Source organism: Micromys minutus, assembly GCF_963924665.1.
Source record: "Micromys minutus genome assembly, chromosome: 2".
Lineage (NCBI taxonomy): Eukaryota > Metazoa > Chordata > Mammalia > Rodentia > Muridae > Micromys > Micromys minutus.
The window spans coordinates 105,442,360-105,464,857 of record NC_137971.1 but is presented as its reverse complement, the minus strand read 5'-3'; the positions used below and the strand labels follow the sequence as shown (position 1 = coordinate 105,464,857).

At 39.9% G+C, this 22,498-nt stretch overlaps 1 protein-coding gene across 2 annotated transcripts in view; it reads left to right on the top strand.

Moving 5' to 3' along the window:
* Window positions 1–14,782: 14,782 nt before the first annotated feature.
* CTSC (cathepsin C) overlaps window positions 14,783–22,498 on the top strand; it is a 29,551-nt gene continuing 21,835 nt past the window's right edge. Inside the window, exons 1-3 of one of the 2 annotated variants that reach the window (XM_080913271.1) lie at window positions 14,783–15,052; window positions 17,581–17,726; window positions 22,275–22,359. In XM_080913271.1, coding sequence (XP_080769397.1) covers window positions 14,881–15,052; window positions 17,581–17,726; window positions 22,275–22,359 — 403 coding nt within the window. In that variant the 5' untranslated portion in view covers window positions 14,783–14,880. The remainder of the gene's footprint in view (window positions 15,053–17,580; window positions 17,727–22,274; window positions 22,360–22,498) is intronic. The other variant, XM_080913270.1, reaches the window with a different exon arrangement.

Here is a 22,498-nt window from a genome sequence, read left to right as displayed (position 1 = left end):
ATGCATTGGCTCAGATAGTAAGAAGGGTGATTGTCACCAAGCCTGATTTCTTTAAGCTACTTGCTAGAAGGAGAGGAGTGACAGAAAAGGTTGCCTGTGACTTCCTCATGGACGCTGTAATACATAGACGCTCTTCTCTGAACATACACATAATTAATAAAAATGGAAAAATGTGAGTGGAATCCATCTATGGCTGAAAGAACAATCCCTGGCACTTTTCATTACACAAGTAATGTACATGGTAAAGTACATGGTTAAGATGCCTTTGGTGGCTGTCTTACATCACAGTATAAAGTATTAAAAGTAGGAACCCATTCTTCATAGCCTCCTGGTTTTATTTCGTTTGGAAGATATGGGGATAGGATTGATACAATCAACTCTAATTTGATCTTCTAACCTTCATATAGTCCATAATGTTAAAGTATCAAAATATACATAAGAAAAATCCGTCTAAATACAAGGCACTTGGCCTGCATTTGTCTAAACATTTTTGCTTCTGGTACCTCTTAAAACAATTTTATACAATATTTTGGAAAAACTTGGACATCCAGATATTCCTGATTTTCTGGTTTTGCCTCTTACTTTTTTTTTTCTCGAAATACTGTCAATCTCTTAAAGACATAGATGGAAGAAACTAGAAAATAATATTTGGAAAAGTAAAGGTTGTCTGTAACTTTTCTCCTTTCTCAGCTATAGGACAGCTCTTACACTGAGGGCCCAGAGCTCTCCCTTTGGAACATGTCCTCTTTACTTCTTTCACCGTAGCACTGAGGGAATCACACAGTTCACACAGTGGTAAGAGGAGGGACTGTATGACATAGCCATACAGATGAATGATTGGATGTCTGTGCGCTACTAAAATGAGACTATTCTCAGTGCCTCAGAGAAATTGATCTTAAGAGTGAATGATGCTATCAGTAATGAGATAGTGGTAACTCCGATACTGAGGCCTCTCTTTATTGTTTATTTTGCTACATTGAAATGTTAGTAAAGAAAAGTAGATGCTTAACTTCTTTACTAATCTTGCCACTGTCCATCTTACTGAAGGTGGTCTCTCTCCCTCTCTCTCTCTCTCTCTCTCTCTCTCTCTCACTTTCTCTCTCTCTCTGTCTCTCCTTCTTCCTCTCTCCCCTAATTCCCTCCCCCCTCACTCTCTCACTCTCTCCATTAGCTTCTCCACTCCAACTCCCTCATTTTAATAAAGCTTGTCACTTTACAAGACTTACATGACCTCCTCATATCCAAGTTTTTGCCACCATTATTCTTAACATACTTGTTTCTGATTGTCATTATTTCTCAAATTGTATTGATAAGTTTTCCAAGACTACAGCCCAGTTTTTGTTCCAAGAGTATTCAATGTAATTAAAAAGAATCAAAGTATTTGAGTTTCACTTTAAAGCTTAGTTATGAAGGCCTTCCTACTCACCAAAAAAGAAAAAAAAAAAAAAAAAAAAAAAGAAAGAAAAAAAATCTACACTAGATTATTTCATTTGCTTACATTTGTTTGTAGACTATCAATGTTGTGGTCACACAACTATTTTGAATAAAACACTTTGAATATTCTAGTCACATACTTCCATAGGAAGTAATTAATCATGTAACTTAAGGTATAGTTTAGACAGCTGCTGTGTCATTTAATAGATACTTAGGGCTCGGGAAGTTGCAGGATCTAATTAATGGAGGGAACATCTCTAAATGTATTAACAGGTACAGGAAGTGAAAGAAGGCAAGCTGAGTCATTTTGTAGCCGGATTTCAATTTTGCTGCAATTGTGCTCTTGTTATCATAATAATTGCTGAAACAATGTTTATATTTACTAGATAAAAATTACTTAAACTAAACAAACAAACAAACAAACCTTTGATGAAACATCTCTTTTAATTTGTTCAGGTCACAACAAAGAGCTTTTAGAAGTTAAAAATAGAGTTTCTATTGGTCAAAAGACACACTCTTTGCTCAGCAGGCTGATAAAGATATGAATTACTTCCTGCTTTCTGAAAAGACTCCAGGGGATTATAGTTAATATCTATTTCCAGCAGGGAGATATACAAGTTTACCAGAAAGCCTGAAAGAAGACCAAGCATCTTCATCTGAGAGTTTTGTAGGTTTGGGTCTACTTTCTGTTACTGTCACAGACACTTGACACTAATAAGATTATCAGAAGAAAAGGTTGGCTTTAGTTCAGTTTTAGAGATCCCATTCTGTGACTGATTTGCTTTCAGCAAGGCAGAACACCGTGGCAGGAACTGGCTGCAGAAACAGAGCCATTCGGCTCCAGATCTGAAAGGGGCTTTAGCTCTGCACGAGAAATTAAATCATGTTTTTCTTTTGGTTGCCATAAATGAAATCCAATGCAGGTGAGTTGTTCGTTAGCTCTTGTAATTATACAACACACCTACAACATGTAAGTGTACAAAAAAAAAAAAAACCAACGGACAAAGCCTCTGTGCCACAATAAGTATGTTTTACTTCTCTTTATTCAGATTCTAAGGGACCAGAACGTTGAGATGAATTTCTGTACCGTTTGCTAAGGATGGGGCAATAGCAAGCTCACATCAGATTAAGTCCAGACGTTCCAGATGTGCTTCACTGAGGCATAATGGTTTCATGGACCTTATCAGTTCTCCATCTGTGTCATGGAACCAACAAATAAGAGCCAGTTCCCACAGTGATGTCCATCAAGGTGGTCACACTACAGTCTCAGCTGACCTCTAGCTCTCTTGATTTAGAAACTGTCAACTGAAGCTCCACGTTCACTATGCTGAGACCCTGCCTCGAGTTCAAGGCAATGTCACCAGCTTTGGAAGCAGTTTAGGGATAGAAGCCAAAATTTGTCTCTTAACTTGTATGAGGTGGGGATTTGGTGGGAGTACAAATGTATTCATTAAATTTTAGACTTAAATTTTTCTCTTCTGAACTTATATCTTATCAGTCTTTCTTCGTTGCAATTCATTCCAAGATGTGATTTTTTTTTTACTCTGAAAAGCATCTTTAAAGCTGATCATTCATGGAAACCACCAGGAAGTGATGCTATCAGTTGGAACCTCTTGGTCCACAGCAGGCAATTGCCTGTATAGGTGAGCTGGTGAGACCTTTTCCATAGGCAGTTGTTTTCCAAAAGTGCACTTCCGGTAGGTGTAATGGTATTAGATATACAGAAGACAGGAAGTTCAGGAGTCAAGTACACTACCACTGCGAAGGCAGCATTCTTTCACGAGAATGTTTTCCAGTGAATTTTCCATTTGAAATGCTGGAGGCCTCCTTGTATAGGGTCAAAGACCAACCCTTTTTGACTTCACTGCATCACCTGAGTTGAATCAAGCCATTCTGTCTGCACACATTTTAACTGACTCCTCCACAGCTATAACTCAGACTCTTTTCTTCAACAAACTACATGTGTTCCATGTCATTCTGATTCAGCTTCTGCCCTTCTCTCATTCCAAATCCAGATAAAGGGGGTGAGCAGTAGCCAGGCTGCAGTCTGGATGCTACACTCCCTTAAATTTCATCTGCCAGACAAAACAGGGCACAATTTGAATTCTGTCTGGTCTAAAGTTTCAAGCAGAAGTAGAATATTTCAAGCTGTTTCATCTGGATGTAACTAACATGAGTGGTCTCTAGGGTAATTTCAGCAGAGTTTGTGTTCTCCTCAGAAACTTCCTCCCTGACACCTCATCATCAGAGTACTGTTTTCCACATGCTTCCCAGAATGATTCTCCCACATTCCTTCCACAAATCAGTTTGAAAGTATATGAACCACATGAAAAAAGGTTTTAGAACAGCAACGACCTCATTCTTGGCGCTAATCTTCTATTTTATTTTATGGTGGTCAGGTAGAAGCATCTTAAAAGAGGAGAGAAATGCCTTTGGAGCCCAGTTTGAGAAGACTTGAGAGTCTTCACAGCAGGAAAGAATTGGTGGTAGAGAGGGTCACAGCCTGCAGCTGTAGCAGTAGGAGTGTGGGGTGGTTAGTCATGTTCCCTTAGCTGTCAGAAAACAGAGAAGAAACCTGAGCCAGGACACAGACTGAATTATAACCCACAGTGCCCACCCAAAGCAACCTGTGTTCTTTAGAGAGACTCCCCCCAAATTCATATGTACTTTATGGTGTCCCAAAACAACTCAGGGACATGCAGACCAAGTGTTCAAATATACTGTTGGGGGTGTGGATTAGTAGGGCATCTCATACCTAAATTTTACCCTCAAGCTCTTTGCCAAGGCTTCTAGCACAGATCAAAACTCCCAGCCCTTAGCATTTACAAATTCTTTCTGCAATTTAAAAATTACACACTGTGATCCAGTCAGTAAACATAGGATCTGAATATCTTAGACCCTCAATAATTGGTAATCACTATTAAAATTTTTTTTATTCTTTCTGACTCTCTGTTCTCACCTATTAATTTTTTTTTTGTATTTCTTGTGTGTGTGTGTGTGTATGTGTGTGTGTGTGTGTGTGTGTGTGTGTGTGTGAGAGAGAGAGAGAGAGAGAGAGAGAGAGAGAGAGAGAGAGACAGACAGACAGACAGACAGACAGGGAGAAACAGAGAGAGACAGAAACAGAGACTGCATGTGTATATTTGTACCATGTGTGTACAGGTCCTGCAGAAGCCAGAAGATAGTGTCAGATACTCTGGAACTGGAGATAAAGCGGATTGTGAGCTGCCTCCTGTGGGTCGAGCAATTGCTCTTAATCACTGAGTCATCTCTCCTGCCCTATTGCTCTCATTTTTAATTCAGTGTCCCTGTTCTTAGGTCACTGATAACACACATGTTGTTACTGTGCTCCCTGAACGGGTCAGAAATGTTATGGGGAACTTACCAGAGATGACCACTCAGACTCAGTATATAGCCAATTAAAAGTCTTTATCTAGTAGTCTGAGAACCTACCCAAGAGTTTGGGGATCTGGATCTAGTCTCTAGAACACTGAGTTTGTACTCACAGAGACTGTGTCTTGGCCTCTGACTCAGCAGCTGCAGAGGGGCTTTGCTGAAGTAAACAGTTTGAAGCAAGCAGTTTTAATAGAAAATAAGATAAGCAGTTCACTGGAGGGGGTTCTGGACAAACAAACAGTTTTAAGAAAGGCTAAGATTAAGTTGGCTAGGACATCCTGACCTTTGATTTCTAGAACAGAGTTGGGTAGTTTTCCACCAGCATGCACTATCAAGATCAGATTCTAGTTAAACCAGGAATGCCCTCAGCAAGACTATAGATGGAGGAAATCCTTTACTGTCTGGTCCTATAGCAGCTCTGCTAAAATCTAAATGTCAGGGGAAAAAAAAGTTGGAAATTTTAAAATGAAAGCAGCCAACGGGAACAGTTTGTGCTCTGTGTATACTTCCTCAGCTTAGTCTCCAGTGGTCGTGTAGGACCGGCACATGGCCAGGCACTTGAAGGAATGTTAGAGCCATATGCTTAGGTAGAAATTCCAGGAAAAGAAAAGGATTTTGGAACATTTATGAATAAGCAAACACTATGTTTTTAAAAAAATACAAGGTATATGAGTATAGAGGGGGGAATACAACATCCATGACCATCCGCCCATCAGTTGTTCCTGTAAGTTTTCACAATGTTGCAATCTATTTTTCTTGGCCAACACATTAACAGGATTCATGGATTAAAAAATGAAATAGATAAATACAACAAATAGCATAGCAACTAAATATATTAAGAATAATCTGATAACTGCAAAACTGACTTGAAATGAATAAGAAATACTTCAATTAGATTCTAACCCTTTCCTAAACTCCCAACCACCTAAAAAAGGTTACAGAAAGGACACACACAATTTGTACTGCATTATTTCAAACAGAAAAGAGTGCAACTTTTTTATAAGTTTATTTTATAAACTGATAAATCAACTCAATCATGGAGAAAATATTAACAAAATTCTAAATTAGACTCTACACATTCTAGAGCAATCGGGACTTAATAGCAAAATGTTACACTAAAAATGACTTTATAACATAAGAAACAGATTTTTAAAAAATAACATACAGAGGAAGTGGGAACCCAATACAAGCCATAGGTTTTTGAATTATTAAAAAAAAAAAAAATAGCACCAAGGGATATAGGGTTTTTCAAAAGAAAACATAGAGCCTAATTACTAAAAGTTCACATACAAATTACAATTACAAAGTTATAAGGATTAACAACCTGAAGTACTTAAAACAACTCAGAAAAAAAAGGTTTTCAGCAGAGAGCATGGTCAGGATGGTAGAAGCTTTTGAACCCAGAAGAGACAATGGGCTTTCCCAGGGTTGTTCTGAATAGAGATCACTATGGACCCCTTGCAATTAGTCTGGCTACTTTACTACACAATTACAAGTACCTGGGGCCTACAAGATGGCTGGGGAAGTAAAGGCTTTTGTTGTCAGTAAGTCTGATATCTAAGGTTACTTCCTGTAACTCACAGTAGAAGAGAACTGATTCCTGCAAACTGTCCTCTAACCTCCTCGTGTATACTCTGGCATGTGCGCATGCACACACATGTGCGTGCACACACACACACACACACACACATAAATATAAAAAAGTGTCTTTTAACATTTTTTACTTTTTAAGAAAAATTTAGGGAAGATACATGTGCAATAGATTTTATTATGATATTGTCTACAGTGGCGAAGAATGATAATGCTGAATTATCCAGAGATAAACTCAAATGTTCAATAATAAGAAAATTGATAAGTAGATTCATTATTGATCTTTAGCACTATTCAATTATTTTCTGTAAATTAATTCAATTGCTTGAATAAGAAGATATCAATAATGTAATTGAAAGAGTGAAAGTGTTTTATTTGGAATGAAAATAAGATTGAGGAGAAATATATTGAACATGTTATCATTTAATTAGCATAACCAGTGTGTGTTTGTAAAAATGTGCATGTTGTGTATGTTCATGTGTGTGTGTGTGTGTGTGTGTATCACCAAGAGAATATTGTTTTCAGTGTATAATCTATAGCACGGCTGTTCTAAATATCTTACATAATAATGTACTTAAAACCTGAACCTAAATTTTTCCCATTTTTCTAGGCTGACTGCCAGTGTACCCCATGTACTTCCTGTTTGTACCTGCCCAGTGCTATCCTAACAGCAGGCACCTCTACTCAGCGTTTTACATGGGGGAGTAACTCTGGAGTACAACTCAGGATGTCCTGCTTACATGGCAGGCACTTTACTTACTAAGTCACCTCTCCAGCCCTTTCGTCAGACTTGGTCATTTTAATGTGAGCTCTAAAGGTCTGTCTGTCTGTCTGTCTGTCTATCATGCATTTATCATCCCTCTACACATTTGCTTTAAGGATGTGGAGTGGGAACACATGAAACTCTCTGTCTTTACAATTATTATGGAAAGTAAGTGTTGATATTCCCCATGTCATTAATTGAGGAAGGGATCAGATTCTGAAAAGGAAAGAACTTGTCCATTCGTGGGAAATGGCCATCTTGACCTTCATTTCTGCCACTGTAGGCTAGCTGGCTTGATTCTAGTGTCTTCTTGTAAAGATGTAGTTCTGCTGTTTCAGAATTTACTTGGTCGAGTTTATCATTTCCTCCTGGCATTACTTATAACAATAAAATGACGCCAACCTAAACTGCAAAGCTTTGAAAATAAAATGATGACATACAGCCTAGCTGTTCTATTGCCCAACATTTTTAAGTATTTTTCCACAAAGTCTTATTTGTTAAGTAGTCTTGGGTCAATTTTTACAACTTCTGTCTTATGATAAATGAATTTTTCTGAAAGTGAACAGTACAGAGTAAGAAATATCAAATATATCATTGGTTAATGTTAATATTAATCCAGTAAAAGCCTGCTCCTGACAAACCTGATTCTGAAAGCTGGAAAGGAAAGCAGTATGCTTTCAACTGACATTTAATGATACTTACTGCACATCTCTTGATGAGACATCCAAACCTCAAGTAGCTTGGTGTTTCTCTTCCAGTAGAGAGATTAATACATGTGGCTTTAAGAAATATTTGGAAATAAACAAAGTGATAAAGTTAACTAGTGGCACTCCTTAAATTCAGCCATTTGGGGAGGAGCTGCTGAAGAAGTAAATTAGTTACAGTAAAGAATTTCCCAAGCAGTGAAATGAGCTGCCGTTAAGAATATGTTGAAGTATTTCAGGCAGAGAAGACATTAAGGCATGAAGACATAAAGAGGAAGGGGATCTGGACAGCTTGGCTGACAAATGTTTTAGGACGGTGAACAACCAGAAGTAAGGTTTAGTAAGCTCAGACACATAGGGACCACAGGACTTTGTCCCAAGTGATAAAAACAAGCAAACAAAAAACAGAGTGAGGTGTTTTAACCTGGGGGCTACTTGACAAAGAAAAAAAGTGCAGTGGTGAAGATTCCTGGGGTACACAGCTGATCGGATGAGAAAGGGGCAGGGAGAGAGAGCATCTGGAAATATGAGGTGAGACTCTGAGGGTCTTGTCTTGTGCATTATTAGTCCAAAGAGTCGTTTGTGACTATTCTTGCCACAGGAAGTAGTTGGTGTGGGTATCAGCAAGAAGTGATGATGGTACCTTGGACAAGGAACATGCTCTGCCAAGGATGTTATCAGCCTATGGGAAAATCTTCCTCTTGGTGGAATAAATGCTTCTCTAAACTGTTGCTTCAAAAGCCCAGGCTGACGCAATCCATGTAGATAGTGAAGTGGGAGTTGGATCATAATTGGGATTAGCTCAGCAATTCACAGCTCACCTGCTTCCAGTCTGGGCGGCACACTTGCCAAACCTGTTCTCTTCTTTTGTGTTTGACTGCATTAATCATTAGAGAAGCCTTGCTTTCTTCCAGGCAATCTAACATTCAAATTTAAAACCTCATGTCCTCATTTGGTTCTTGGGTTTATGTTTCAGCAAACCCACAGCAAAACCACTTACTTTTCTAAGCTTCTGTTTCCTAATCTATCATCAGAAGTAGTAAATCCTGGGAGATGACCCTCAAATTCACCTAAAAGGTGGTTACATTATATACAACCTAATCTATTATAATATGAAGAATATTTCTTTAAATTGTCTTTAAATGCTGAAAATTCCGTCAACTTCTAGGAGAACCATGTACCCTTTGTACATCACCTGAATAAAGCTGAGATCTCCGTACTTCATATTCAGAAAGATGCCAGCAGCCCAAAGCTAACAGGGAATGTGCTCTCTGTGACCTTCCATTCTTGGATTCATGCAGCACTGTCTGCTTGTTTGTCTCTGCTACCTTGGGAGCAAGGACACATAATTTTGAGTCAGATTTCTGTACAGGATGTCAGGTAGAAAGTAACTGTAGCTCAGTAACTTTACTCACGTGTTTATGGGGAGGGAGTTACATGAAGTAAACACTGCTGCCAGTCATGTGAAAGCAAGCAAATGAACTACACAGCAATGCTATTTAATAGTGATAGTAAGCAACCATCTTCTTTTGGTTTTTAAGATGAAGTCTGAGTTGTAACCCAACTGTGCAACCGGAAGTGGTTATAATCTCTTGATCCTTTAGTCTGAGTCTCACAAGTGCTAGTATTCTAGATCTGGGACACGGTGGTTAGCACACTGCCTTCCAAGACAATTCTTCTAATTATTAAAGAGGGGGGGATTACTGTAACATAGCTTCTATCAACCATAACAGTACAACAGCTTTGTCAGCCTTGTATTTACCATTACCGAGATCATATAGAGGCATTGATGTAGATCAGAAGCTCTTAACCAGTGAGTCACAATCCTTTTGGGGTTCCACGACCTTTTCTTAAGGGTTGCACGTTATGTATCTTGCATATCTGAATTACAATTCATAACAGGAACAAAAATAGCTTTATGGGTCACCACCACATGAGGAACTTTAAAGGATCGGTGTTAGGATGGTTGAAACCATCTGGCTAGATAAACAGGGCTTTTATGAACATACTCCATGATGTTTGCCAACAACTTGATGGCACTTGCCTCAGAATGCATCCCTCCTGTGAAGAGACAACAGTACTGGTTTTGAAAAAAGTAAGTCACCTAACACCTTTATTTTATTGTTATTGATAGGAGGCTACTGCAAGGATTTGATAAGCACAGAGCTTCTCTCAGCACTAGGGTGAGGCGTAGCTGTAGGCGATAGTGAGGCAGATATGGCTAGGTGTCTGGAAACTCCAATGTAGCGCCTGGCCAGTGTTTTTTAAGTTCTTGTTTCAGTAATTTGAAGAATGAAATTCATGGACCATAGAGGGCAGGGTTTAGAGAGAAGTTTATTATTGATTTATAGGTGGGAGCAAAAGAAGAAAAAAAAAAAAAAAAAAAAAAAGGAGACAGAGAAGTGTGCTTCCCAAGATGTCGAATCCCTCTGTACTGCTACTTTAGTGGGACTATAAAGGACTTATGACAGAAACTGGAGGAAGGCATGAGAAGGGGGATTGACTGGTCAGTCCCATTGGTCCAACCAGGCATTCAGAGGCAGTTAGCTGGCTTCAGCCAATAGTCTCATAGTCATGTAGTTAAGTGCAGTCTCTAGGCAGAGGTAAGTGCTCATTATGTAGATTTATACACAAAACCCAGAAGTCTCTTCTGATGTCTACCAAGGATACTTTCAGAGTTGCAGCTTGGGGTTCCTACCCTACATGCCCAGTTCCAGCTAATGTTATTGCCATTATTGTTAAAGAAATATTTTTAAATTAAAAACAAAAAAATACTTTTAATTTATAATAGACTAAGCATTATCTTGGAGTTTTCCTGAAGCTGAACATGGCAGTACTCCTTTGATTCTAGAACTTGAGAAGCAGAGGTAGGCAGATATCTATGAGTAGCAGGCCAACCTGGTTTATATAGTGAGATTGCATTTCAGAGCACCTAAAGCTACATAGTGTGATCTTATCAAAAAGAGGCAAAGGTACCCTGGGCTATGAGAAGAGTTTGAGAAATGATGCTATAGTCCAATGAACCAACCAGGGAGCAATACAAAGATAGCCCTCAGTAATTGGAGGGTCAGATCAGGTGACTTCATGATCCTCTCCTTCTTCCTTCCGGTCTTTTATCCAGTTTATTGAGGACCTGAATGGGAAGACATTGGATGAGTTTTGTGATAAGTCTTAACATACAAAATTAATAGAGTTCTGTGATGCAAAAGCATGAAGTGTAGAAGTCAATCACATCATTAGAAGGAACCACACAAATGCAGCAGGATGTGGAGTTTTGAAGAGGTGTGTAGGAATAAGGATAGAAACAAAGTACCAAACCCAAGCAGGACATCATAAGCCCCTAACAAACTGACAATTCTTTTTTTTTTTTTTTTCTTGCTGAGGATAGTTTTGAACATGTCAGGATACCACAGGGGTCAAACACAGTTACCCTATTTCTTTTTAAAAGCACCTATTGTGTTTGTGCTCACTTCAAGACTTCAGGATCCGTCTTAGCTTCCTGACCAGGCCAGCCACTGAAAATACAGCTCCCATGTCAGGGATTAACCTTTCCTGTCCAAGTTCTACTTCTGTATGGGTCATCCTGTAACCCAAATTCCAGGCTGGACTGACGGAACAGACATATCCTAAATAGCACTCATCCTGCACTCCAATTCTAAGTCCTACCTTCTTTGCCTGCCTTGTCTCTCTGTCTATACATGTTCTCTTCTCTTCTCTTCTCTTCTCTTCTCTTCTCTTCTCTTCTCTTCTCTTCTCTTCTCTTCTCTCTCTCTCTCTCTCTCTCTCTCTCTCTCTCTCTCTCTCTCTGTAGACATTAGTCTCAAGTAAGTCATTTAAGTCTCAGCTTTACTAAGAATAAGATCAAATTACAAAATAGCTACCTTGTAGAATTATACCATACATATTAAATAGAATGACCCATGCTTATTGCCTTGGTGCTGTCTATTAATTATGATGGTATATTGCCTTAGTAAAATTAACACACTAAATAAAAAGTTAATATTGTTTTTTCATCACCAAAGCCAGAACAATTTGTAGTACCAAATTTCACACCCAGAGTTGATATGTCCCATGCTCTTTCTGCCTCTAAGTTCTTTTATTTTGATGGGAATTCAGGTACAGTGCTTTTCATTTATTCACAAGGCAGAGCTTATGGAATGATGATGCCAAATATCATTATATTATTCATTCTTTTGATAAATGTGTGCAGAATTAATTGTATGTTAGGAATTATTTTGAAAACTAGGATTTAGAGTTCTAACGGCCAGGGGAAAGATATCTAACAGAAATTTATACAGTGTGATGGTTTGTATATGCTCTGCCTAAGGAGTGGCACTATTAAAAGATGTGGCCTTGTTGAAGTAGGTGTGTCTTTGTGGGTGTGGGACTTAAGACCCTAGCTGCCTGGGCTTTGGTATTCTACTAGCAGCCTTCAGATAAAGATGAAGAAATCTCAGCTCCTCCTGCTCAATACTTGCCTGGACGCTGCCATGTTCCTGCCTTGATAATAATGGACTAAATCTCTGAACCTGTGAGCCAGCCCCAATTAAATGTCCTTATAAGAGTTGCCTACAGCAGTCTAACCCTAAGACATACAGGGACAGTCTCAGTAGATGCCTCACTGGGTAAAACTGCTTGCCACCAAGTTTGGACCCTGGGACCCATACAGTAGGATAGCACTGACTCCATCCTATGTGTATCTCTTCCACACACAAGACAATATGCAGTGTAATGAAAAAAAAAAAGCTTAAGAGAGAAGAAAAGCTATCCTAAAACCATAAATTTACATGGTGGTAAATGTGTAACACCTGAACATATTTATTACTGACTCATTTAGTCACTGTCAAACCAGGTGAGATAGAAGAAGGAGATATAAGTATCTACACGTCATAGATGAAAGAAGGAAGGAGGAGGAGAAAGAAGAGGATGACGAGGAGGAAGAGGAGAAGGAAGAGGAGATGAGAAAGAGGAAGAGGGGAAGAAGCCAAAAGCTAGTTTAGATCAACAGCAGCTTGCACCACAGCCAGACTTCAAGCTTGAGTCTGAGAGGGGTCCTGAAGACGCTCCTAAAGCCTCAAATTAATTTTGTATCATCCCAAAGACTTTTAAAATACACTGCTGGAATTTTCCTCAACCATATCTGGTTTGGCAGAGGTAAGATTCGGGAGTTTGCATTTCTCATAAACTGGCCCTGGAACTACACTCCCAGAGCCACACTGTGCAGTGCGGTCTCTGGAACCCTCCCTGTGGTTGTCGGAGCCCAAGGACAGATATGTTTGCTTAGAAGCTCATATTATCCCTTGTCACTCCACATGCTCTGAACTTTGGGGCATGCAACTTGTACATGTTTCTTGCTGATTCTCCCCAACTGGCAAATGAAATTTAACACATAATTCAACTCTCTGAATCTCCATTTCTTAATACCAGGATGCATTCATTAATTCAGAGCAACCCACGATCTTTCTTTGCCATTGATTTTATAAAGGCTGCTTTAATTTCCTTTTAACAAGTGATTGTTCTACTTTGATTATGTCCATCAAAGAAATTCCCAAATCCCACATTTAGCTCTAAGATATGGATCATTTAGTAAAATGTTTAATGTTTCAAGAATGACAGACTGTAGAAATCTAGGAAAGTGATGCTAGTCTGTAATGGGGCCTCTAGAAAATTCTAGCTTAATTATACAATGTCAGTTCTTAATCCTATAAATGCTTATAAGATCTAAGCGGTGTCAGCTCCTCCCTATTTAGCTCTTGTAGCCTAATTTCATATGAAAGAACATTCTAGCCCCTTAGTTATGAAGAAAGACCCCTATCAAAGTGTGCCTTCAGGCTCAGAAGCCTGAGTGTTTATAAAGCAGAATTTAGAGACAGAAGTGGTTTGTTCTTCAACCGTGTAGCTTCCTCAGACTGCTTGAACTCAGTGGAAAAAAGTATGCTCGTACATATCTGTGATCTATGGGATGAGGTAAAAGAAAGGAGCAGAAGCCTGGAAGGGCAAAGAGGCTCAAGTCGGCCTGATTTCTGTATCTTCGAATTAGCTCAGAAGGAACATGACCCCAGCCAACAACAGCCAGGCAACTCAGAACAGCTCTCACAAGAAAGTCTACTGCTTAACAAATGCAGGCAAGAAGACCCGCTGGAGGAGGAGGAAAGGTCTTACCATGCTCCCATGAGCTATCCTGGGGAAACAGCCTGACATAGGAGCTCAGAAGACCACCACTGTTTAACTCATCCTGAACAAGCTACTTCCTCTTTCTCTACTTGTTTTCATTCTGAAAACAGAAGAGCTTCAACAATGTGATCACCCCATTCAACTAATTCCTATAAAGTTTCAGGGAGGCAAAACAAAACGGATTCACTGAACCTGTAAATATGCACTACAATGAAATCTTCTGGTAAGTAGGCAGACAGGAAGCCAAACAAAACCCTGAAATAAAAGGTAGAGTTGGGAAATAGAACAGAAATTCTCAAACGAGTGGCTCAGGTGGCTAGTAAAGTTTTTCCACGGGAAAGGAGAAAACTTTAGCCTCGGTAGACTTAAGCCTCTGGTCAACCCTGTCCTGGCACAGAGTAGATTCTATTTTAATCACATTTGCCTTACAAAACAAAGCAGCAGAGTCCCCAGCTTCTGGAGGCAGAGGTCCCCAAAGGCGACAAGCCTCCTTCCTCCTAGAGGTGCCTGTCCCCACCCTACACAATCAGTAACTTCCTCAGGCCACTGGTAATCCTACCTCACCCAGCTCTTCCCACCTCACCTTGTCACACCCTGCCCCTTCGTACGTCTCAGTCACTCCACGCCCGGGTCCTCACAGCCTCGCAGCTCCTCCCCCACCTCATTCTCTTCTCACCGCCCTGTAACCCCGCCCCCGGACCCAGGGTTTCCGGGCTCTTGGGTATTTTAAGGCACGAGCCACTAGGGTCGCCTGACTCCCATCGCGTGGTGTTCTAGTTCTTGCTTTCTCTATCATCTGCTCCCCGGGCGCCATCAGCCATGGGTCCCTGGACCCACTTCTTGCACGCCACCCTGCTGCTGGTGCTTTTGGGACTCAGCACCGTGCGCTCCGACACTCCTGCCAACTGCACCTACCCCGACCTGCTGGGCACCTGGGTTTTCCAGGTGGGCCCTAGACATTCCCGAAGCGACATTAACTGCTCGGTGATGGGTAAGCCACTTCCTGGGGCCCCGACTCGTCTTTCCGGTCCCCGAGTCCTTGCCGCGGGGCTGGAGTTTATGGGTGACTGGAGAGTTAAGAGCTGACAACCGGTCCCTTGGGGGATCCGAGCCAGGGCCGCCAAGTTGTACATGAGCTGCTAGAACTTCTTCTAACTTTACACTTACTTTCCTGATTATCTCACAGCTCCTATATTCAAAGAAACTTGCTTCTGGTATTTTAATTGTTTTATTTGCTTTGATTTCTTTCAAGTGAGTGGAGAACTGCTTTCTTTGTTCTTTTTCACTCAAATCTGACACGTTGTTGGTTTTAAAAATCGTGCTGAGCTCAGAGTCTGGGACCTAGCCAGTGCCCTCAACCCCACCCCACCGCCCGCCTGTGAGGCACTGCAAAGGACTGTTTTACCTGCGCCTGCCCTTGACATTACAGGCTGCTCTTTCAAGGACTGCAAGAGATATACAAAAGCCTTTCCCTGGTTTTTCCCCCACTTTGTCGTACTTTACTCAGTAGTGTTTGGAAATGACGGAAGCAAACGCAATGCCTGGCTCGTGGAAGGCTCTCAGTGAGTATGTAGTGAACACTGGGGTATGCCACGTGCCTCGGACTTCCACTGGTGCTTGTCAGAAGAGGGACACCTCTGGTTCCCCCAGTCAGTCTGAGTTTGAAGAGACAGTTCTAAACTGTAGTTTTCTTGTGAGTAGAATAAAGGCTGTCATACATCCCACCTCCGCTGCCCCTAAAGAAGAGTCATTTAATTAGTTCCAGGTGACTGGGTTTAGCTTAATCCTAGGCGGTGTCTAGAATTGTGTCTTTTCTAATTTTGAGCATGGGGATTAGGCAGAAGGGAGAGAAAGGGGTTGTGTTGCCTCACATGAAGTCTTTCTGGTAAGTTATATGTCTACCGGTAAAATGAGCCAATTCAAGCCAGATCAGGGATCGATCTGCCTGCCTACCTACCTACCTACCTACCAACCAACCTACCTACCTACCTACCAACCTACCTACCTACCTACCTACCTACCTACCAACCAACCTACCTACCTACCTACCTACCTACCTACCTACCTACCTACCTACCTACCTACCTACCAACCAACCTACCTACCAACCTACCAACCTACCTACCTACCTACCAACCTACCAACCTACCTACCTACCTACCAACCTACCTACCCACCCACCCACCCACCCACCTACCTACCTACCTACCTACCTACCTACCTATCTCAGGTTTATTGGGAAACTGCTCATTGGCAGCTGATCACTGGCCAGGGAAGCAGCCCTGTTTAAGGCAGGCAGAGGAGAGGGGGGAGAGATAGAAAGTTTCCACACAGAGAGGGTTAGAAGAGAGAAAGGACAAGAAACCAAAATGTTTGGATTATTAGCTTAGAGCATCTGGGGAAAAGGCACTCTTGCCCCCAGGCTGGAGAAGGCTTGGTATACCAGGTTTGGACCAAGGGATGCTGGAAGAACTTGAAGGTCAGGCCTGCTTTGATATGTAAAGTATACTCCTAACCCCCTTGTCAGGTCTGAAATTCAACTGTCCATCTAGTGTGTTAATCTGAAAGGAAAAAAAAAAAAAAAAAACCTAATGTGTGAAACTCTAAGGTGGACGCAGCTGAACAGGAGCCTCTGCCTATAAACCTACTTTTGACTCTAACCTAACAACAATTAAAGACATGCAGAAATCTGACCCCTGGTATTAGGAAAATTAAACATTAATACCTATCTACTCAAATGATTTTTATATATTAGAAGCCTCATATTGGCTGAATCCTTTGGAAGGTGCTAGTCTCTCCAGTCTTGGAGAAGAGAGGTACCTTATTTCTTTGAACAGATTACTTCCATCTTAATGGCCTCAACACATCCTTATGATTTGAAAACCAGTCTTTTTTTTTTTAACTTTCTCCCATTTCTGTTATTTTGAACAGTCCCCTTCCCATTCTTTTTTTTTTTTTTTTTTTAAACGGGAAAAATCACACACACCCCCTGAGACAACATCTTGCAAATTAGCCTGTTGGATGTAATTTAGTATGTAGACCAGGCTGGATTTAAACTGAACAAAATCCACCTGCCTCTGACTCTGGAGGGCTGAGGTTAACACACCCAGCTGGAAAAACATTCTAAGTGTTTGATTGCACTGTGTTCTCTCTACCAGGATGCTACCTGACACCCCGATGTTCTTCACAGGCTTGTCAGGAGCCCTCTGTTCCCGTACAGAGGGAACAAAAAGTGAGACTCTTTTCAGGCAGAGCCTCACTATGTATCCCCAGAGAGCCTAGAATTTATTATATAGTCCAGGCTAGTCTAGGAAGCTGTCTGTGTCTGTCCCCAGTACGGGATGTATAATTAAAGGCTTGTCCAATCAGATCCGGGAGAGATTGATTTTCTTCATGAACCCAATCATGAATCCCAGTTAAGTTTCAAGGTCAGAAAATACCTTAAAATAGAAATTGAGCAGAGGTGTGCCACTGGGTGTTCGGTTAACTTTGATTTGTTATCCATTTTGTTTTCTTTAGAACCGACTGGACAAAAGGTAGTGCTCCACCTGCAGAAGCTGGATACGGCCTATGATGACGTGGGCAATGCTGGGCATTTCACCCTCGTTTACAACCAAGGCTTCGAGATTGTGTTGAATGACTACAAATGGTTTGCGTTTTTCAAGGTTAGTTTCTGTTTCTAGTCATTTCTTATCTAAAATGTCGTCCAATTCGGAAACTCTGGAATGTTTTTTTTAGACCAAGAACATAACCTGGATAGACACGAACTTCTCTAAGACAAGTCAACATTTTAAATTTGACATTTAAAAATTAGACTTTTTAGTAAATCTGTTCATTTAAAAATGTATAGTTCTGTGGTATATATTTTGTTAACTACGAAAAAATTTTATTTCCTGTACTACATACTTTTAAGTGTTCCCTTAATCATCGGCTTTGTAGTGAATTTATAGAAAGGTTAAGGAGATGATACTTTTCACTTTCTGGAGTTCATTCTACTCTAATCATGTCCCGTTGTTCTGAGAGACTGGCCCTAAGGACTCATTGGAGTATTAAAATGTAGTATATATGGTAATGTGAACCATTTATTTGGCTAAAGTGGAGCGGAAAATAGAATTCATAAAAGTCATTATGCTCCTTGGGCTGATCTAAGCAAATGACCCGCTAGCCTACATAGCTAGAATTTTACTTCTCTGACTAGTAATGTACCATTGTGTGGTCCTGTATTCAAGCGCAGTGCTTCAAGCACTCTCTGGGTTAAAATGGGTGGGACTATCTAGATTCTGTGGCTCACATGTGTTTGTTCTTATGGAGGAGCTGAAACTTTTCCTATAGGCTTAGTATTGAATGGTTTAAGTAAAAGGAATCTCAAACAGCTGTTTCTCATTAACCAATACACTATATATATATACAGAGATTTTCATAGTCTTTGCAGTCCCCTGGGGCATCTGGTAAGAATAGACCATTTATAGACACTCCTGGGAAACTGGGGAATATATCTGGGGGAGGGGTGTATTCACTCTGAATTTAGTTCTTAGTGTGTATTTGAATGGGCCTAAGTTGTTTTTTGTTTGTTTGTGTGTTTCTGAGATATACATTTCATCCCCTCTTTTTTCCCCTCAAACCCTCCTATAAACCCTTCCTTTATCCTTTTCAAATTCACGGCCTCTATTTTTTATTCCTTGATAAACAGACACAAACACAGTCACTCGGAAGTATAATTTGCTTAGTCTGCATGTGTATGTTTTGAGGCCTGACCATTTGGAACTGGACACCCAATTGCTGTGCCTTCACTGATCTCCCAGTCTCAGAATTCCTTAGCTGTTTGTAGTGATTTGTATAGAGTTAAAGCCTCAGAGCCTTTCCTTAGAGTACTCTGTCTAACAGGTTCACTGCTGCTGTCTTTGTTCAGCTCATTTTCAGGTTCTTTCTTTGCAGTCAGATCAAATTTGTAAACTTGAGTAACATGGACAGAAGAAGATAGTTTACATCATGAACCCTGAGATGTGCCTTAATCAACTTTCTGTAGTTTTCTTCTTTCTCTGTCTTTTATTGACACATAAGAAGTACATAGTAGGTTTTTGCTTTAAAAAACAAAAATGAATGAAATGGATGATCTTGAACTCAGTTTGGAAATAAGTTGAACAAATTAACAAGTCGGGAATGGGATAAAATAGATGAATTTTAGGCTTATAGGCTTGTCTTAGAAAAACCCTTCCCATTTATCTGGACTATAAAGTACTGGTGTGAAAACAAATAAAATCACTATTATAAGAGGCATAATAATCAGAAATAAGGCTAGGGCAATTTTGCACAATATTAATCATCAGGGATAGACTGAGTATCTAACAGAGGAATGAGAAATTGAAGCACACAGTACATTTCTTTTCAAATCATTTGAGTATTTTCCTAGAGCAGGAGAGTATTAATCACATTAGGTCAAAAGAACTAATTTTAAAGCAAATACAGGTAAATGTGTTTTCAAACTTAGAGGAAAGACAATGTGTATGTAAATGAATACTAAATAATTAGACTTGTACACCTTTCTGGATGCTATTAGACAAATTCTATCATTAAGTAGGACGAATGTTCTTTCTCAACATTTTGTGTGTGTATGTGTAAAGTGACCATTTTGCAGAATGATTAATTTCTAGAAAACCATGCTTTTTCTTAAGGCAGAGAAACCAAGCAATGTAATTGATTTGTCTGGTGATAGACACAGCAAGCAATGCATATATAAGCTTTTTGTTTGTTTCAGAAGCATGCCTTAATGTAATCGGGTAGTTCCACTTGAGCAGTTGGCAAAGCTGGCTGCAGTTCTGATAACCTGACTTAGAGCCTAAAAGCCATGAAAGGTAGATGGAGATCCACAGAGTTGTCCTCTGACCTTAACACATGTCGAATTACACACATCCATTCATCTATACTTATACGATAATAAGCGAATAAGCAAACAAACTAATCAGTTAATGATACACTTTAATAGCAAACACAGCAGCAGTAATAGGCGAAAGTGTTTAGAATTGTATAGAAAGGTGTCAAATGAAATGACTTTACAGAAAAGGAGAATCGGGTTCTTTGGGTAACTTTGTTAACCCAAATCTAGTTGGATCTTACCACACGCTTTAGGGAATTTCCTACAATTCTGTGAAACTATATTTCAAGGAATATGTGACTCAAGAGAAAATAAGCCTTTGCATTGAATATTTAAAACATGGGCCCTCTTTTTTTTTTTTTTAATTTTGTATTTTTAAGACAAGGTCTTGATGTCTGTGATTCGGGCTAACCTTGAATTTGACATCCTGTCTCAGTCTTTTAAGTGCTGGGGTTACTTGTGTGGCTAACAGGCCTAGCTTAAAATAGATGAGCAGCATTCATTTTAAAGGTCCTATGTAAATTAAATGTACTCACCCCAACTATTGCCTAAATATCTAATCAAGTTTGGCTGTATGCACCCACCATTTCAGTTCTGTCGTTCATTCTAGAAAACCGTTGGATTCCAGGTCTTTTAGCCTAAGACCAGGTGCTTCCCATTACATCTGTGAGATGTATGTTTCTCAGATTTCTAACCATCAGCCTGCCTGAGTTTCTTAAGTGGTGCATATGTCAAATGCTCATCCTGTGTTCCTTTTGAATCCCGTAGCGCCACAGCAGACATGGCTCCTTCATTCTCTGCCTCTCTGCTTGGCTTGGGGGTGACTAATGTCCGTCTCTTTGCTGGCACCTTGCTTTCATTACATCACGTTCAGGAATTAACTGAAAGATTAACGTGTTTCATGACATTAAGAAAAAGCTTGGCTTTTAATGACTCAGAATATGGTAGGTTGAAATGGGACTAGTCTGTCTGTGGATTTGCATATGCCTCCAAGCTTGCATGGTTCAAGTTGAACAGAAAACCAGTGAGTATTTTTAAAGGTTCTCCTTTCTCTTAATTCTTTAAGGCATTCTCTGACCTGCATTCCCAACCAGGCAGAGACCTAAGCTTTTATAACCTCCTGTAAAAGGGAAGAGAGTAATTAGACTTGCGTTAAATGGAAACTTGGACATATTCTTTGAAAGCAGAGGGCGGTGGAGAACAAATGAAGGAGCTTTCTGCAGGCATGTCTTATTCTGCTGGATTATAATGACATCGATAATTTGGCTCTTGTCCCTGTGGCGCTTTTACACCTTTTGAGGGATCTGCACATTAAAAAAGCAGCTGGCCTCTTATTAAAAAAAAAAAAAAAAAGCAAAACCAATGCAACAAAACTAGGTAGGCTATAAAGAGCTGAGATCATGTCTGACTTTATGTGATCGGTGGTAAGTGAGCACTTTCTTTTTTCCTTGTGCTTTTACATGCCTTCATCATTTTTTATGAAAAGCTATATAAAGTCCCACTGAAAGGCATGCTCAGCCAAACGGCCCAGAGGAAGTCATATAAACAAAGTAAGGTCCCCATCTTGCTTTGCAGACAGTTACACAGAGGGTGAAAAACAGACAGGAAAATAGACTTATCATAAACAAATATTTGTATTCTAGCTCTTTATTTGTGAGAGTTATGAATATTTTTTGCAGGTTGGGGAAGTGTTTGTGAGCTGTAGCTTCTGTGTACTCAGAAGGGACCCAGGGCTTTTTCCCTCCCCAATGTGGGTTCTGGGGATTAAACTCAGGTTTGGCAGTAATCATCTTTGCCCACTGATCTAGCTCACTTCTGGTTTTGCATTTTATTTGGTGATAGTCAAGCTGAATTCTCTGATTGTTGAGCTCCTTTTTGGGCTCTCCAGTCTTAAATTGCCTTACAGACTAACAGTAATGAAGAGATCACCACCACAGGATTTATAAGACAAGATATTATCTAGAATTTGGTCAACAATATCTGGTTTTTAATTCCATAGCTTGTGTGCAAGCAATTTGCAAGTTTCAAACTATTTACCACAACCAGAAATGTCAATTGTGTCCCCACAATAAAGGATATAAGAACTGTGCACTAATTTTTTTACTGTTTCTTCTGGGATTATCTTTAAGATACAGTTTTAGATGAATTTTTTGTAGTAGTTTTGCTTTTAAAAATATATATGCTGTATATTAAGCATAAGATTTATGTTTTAAAACTTGAGGTTTCTTTTAAAGACTTTTGGTATCAAAAGTATCTTGATTTATGCCTCACTTGTGTTTTCTTACTGATCTTATTGATAAATTTTGTTATGACTCAGTTTACCACTGTAAACTCTTCATAGGATGTCACTGATTTTATCAGTCAGTTGTTCATGCAGCTGGGAACTGTGGGAATGTATGATATGCCACATCTGAGGAACAAACTGGGTGAGAACAACTGAAATATCTTCATTGTGAGCCAGCTTTCTCCTGCCCTGTTGTCTATGCAAACCAGTGTCTGGTGATGCCGCAGAGAAAGGGAGAATGGGTAGATGCTTCATTTCCTATGCATTCTTGCTTGAGCTTG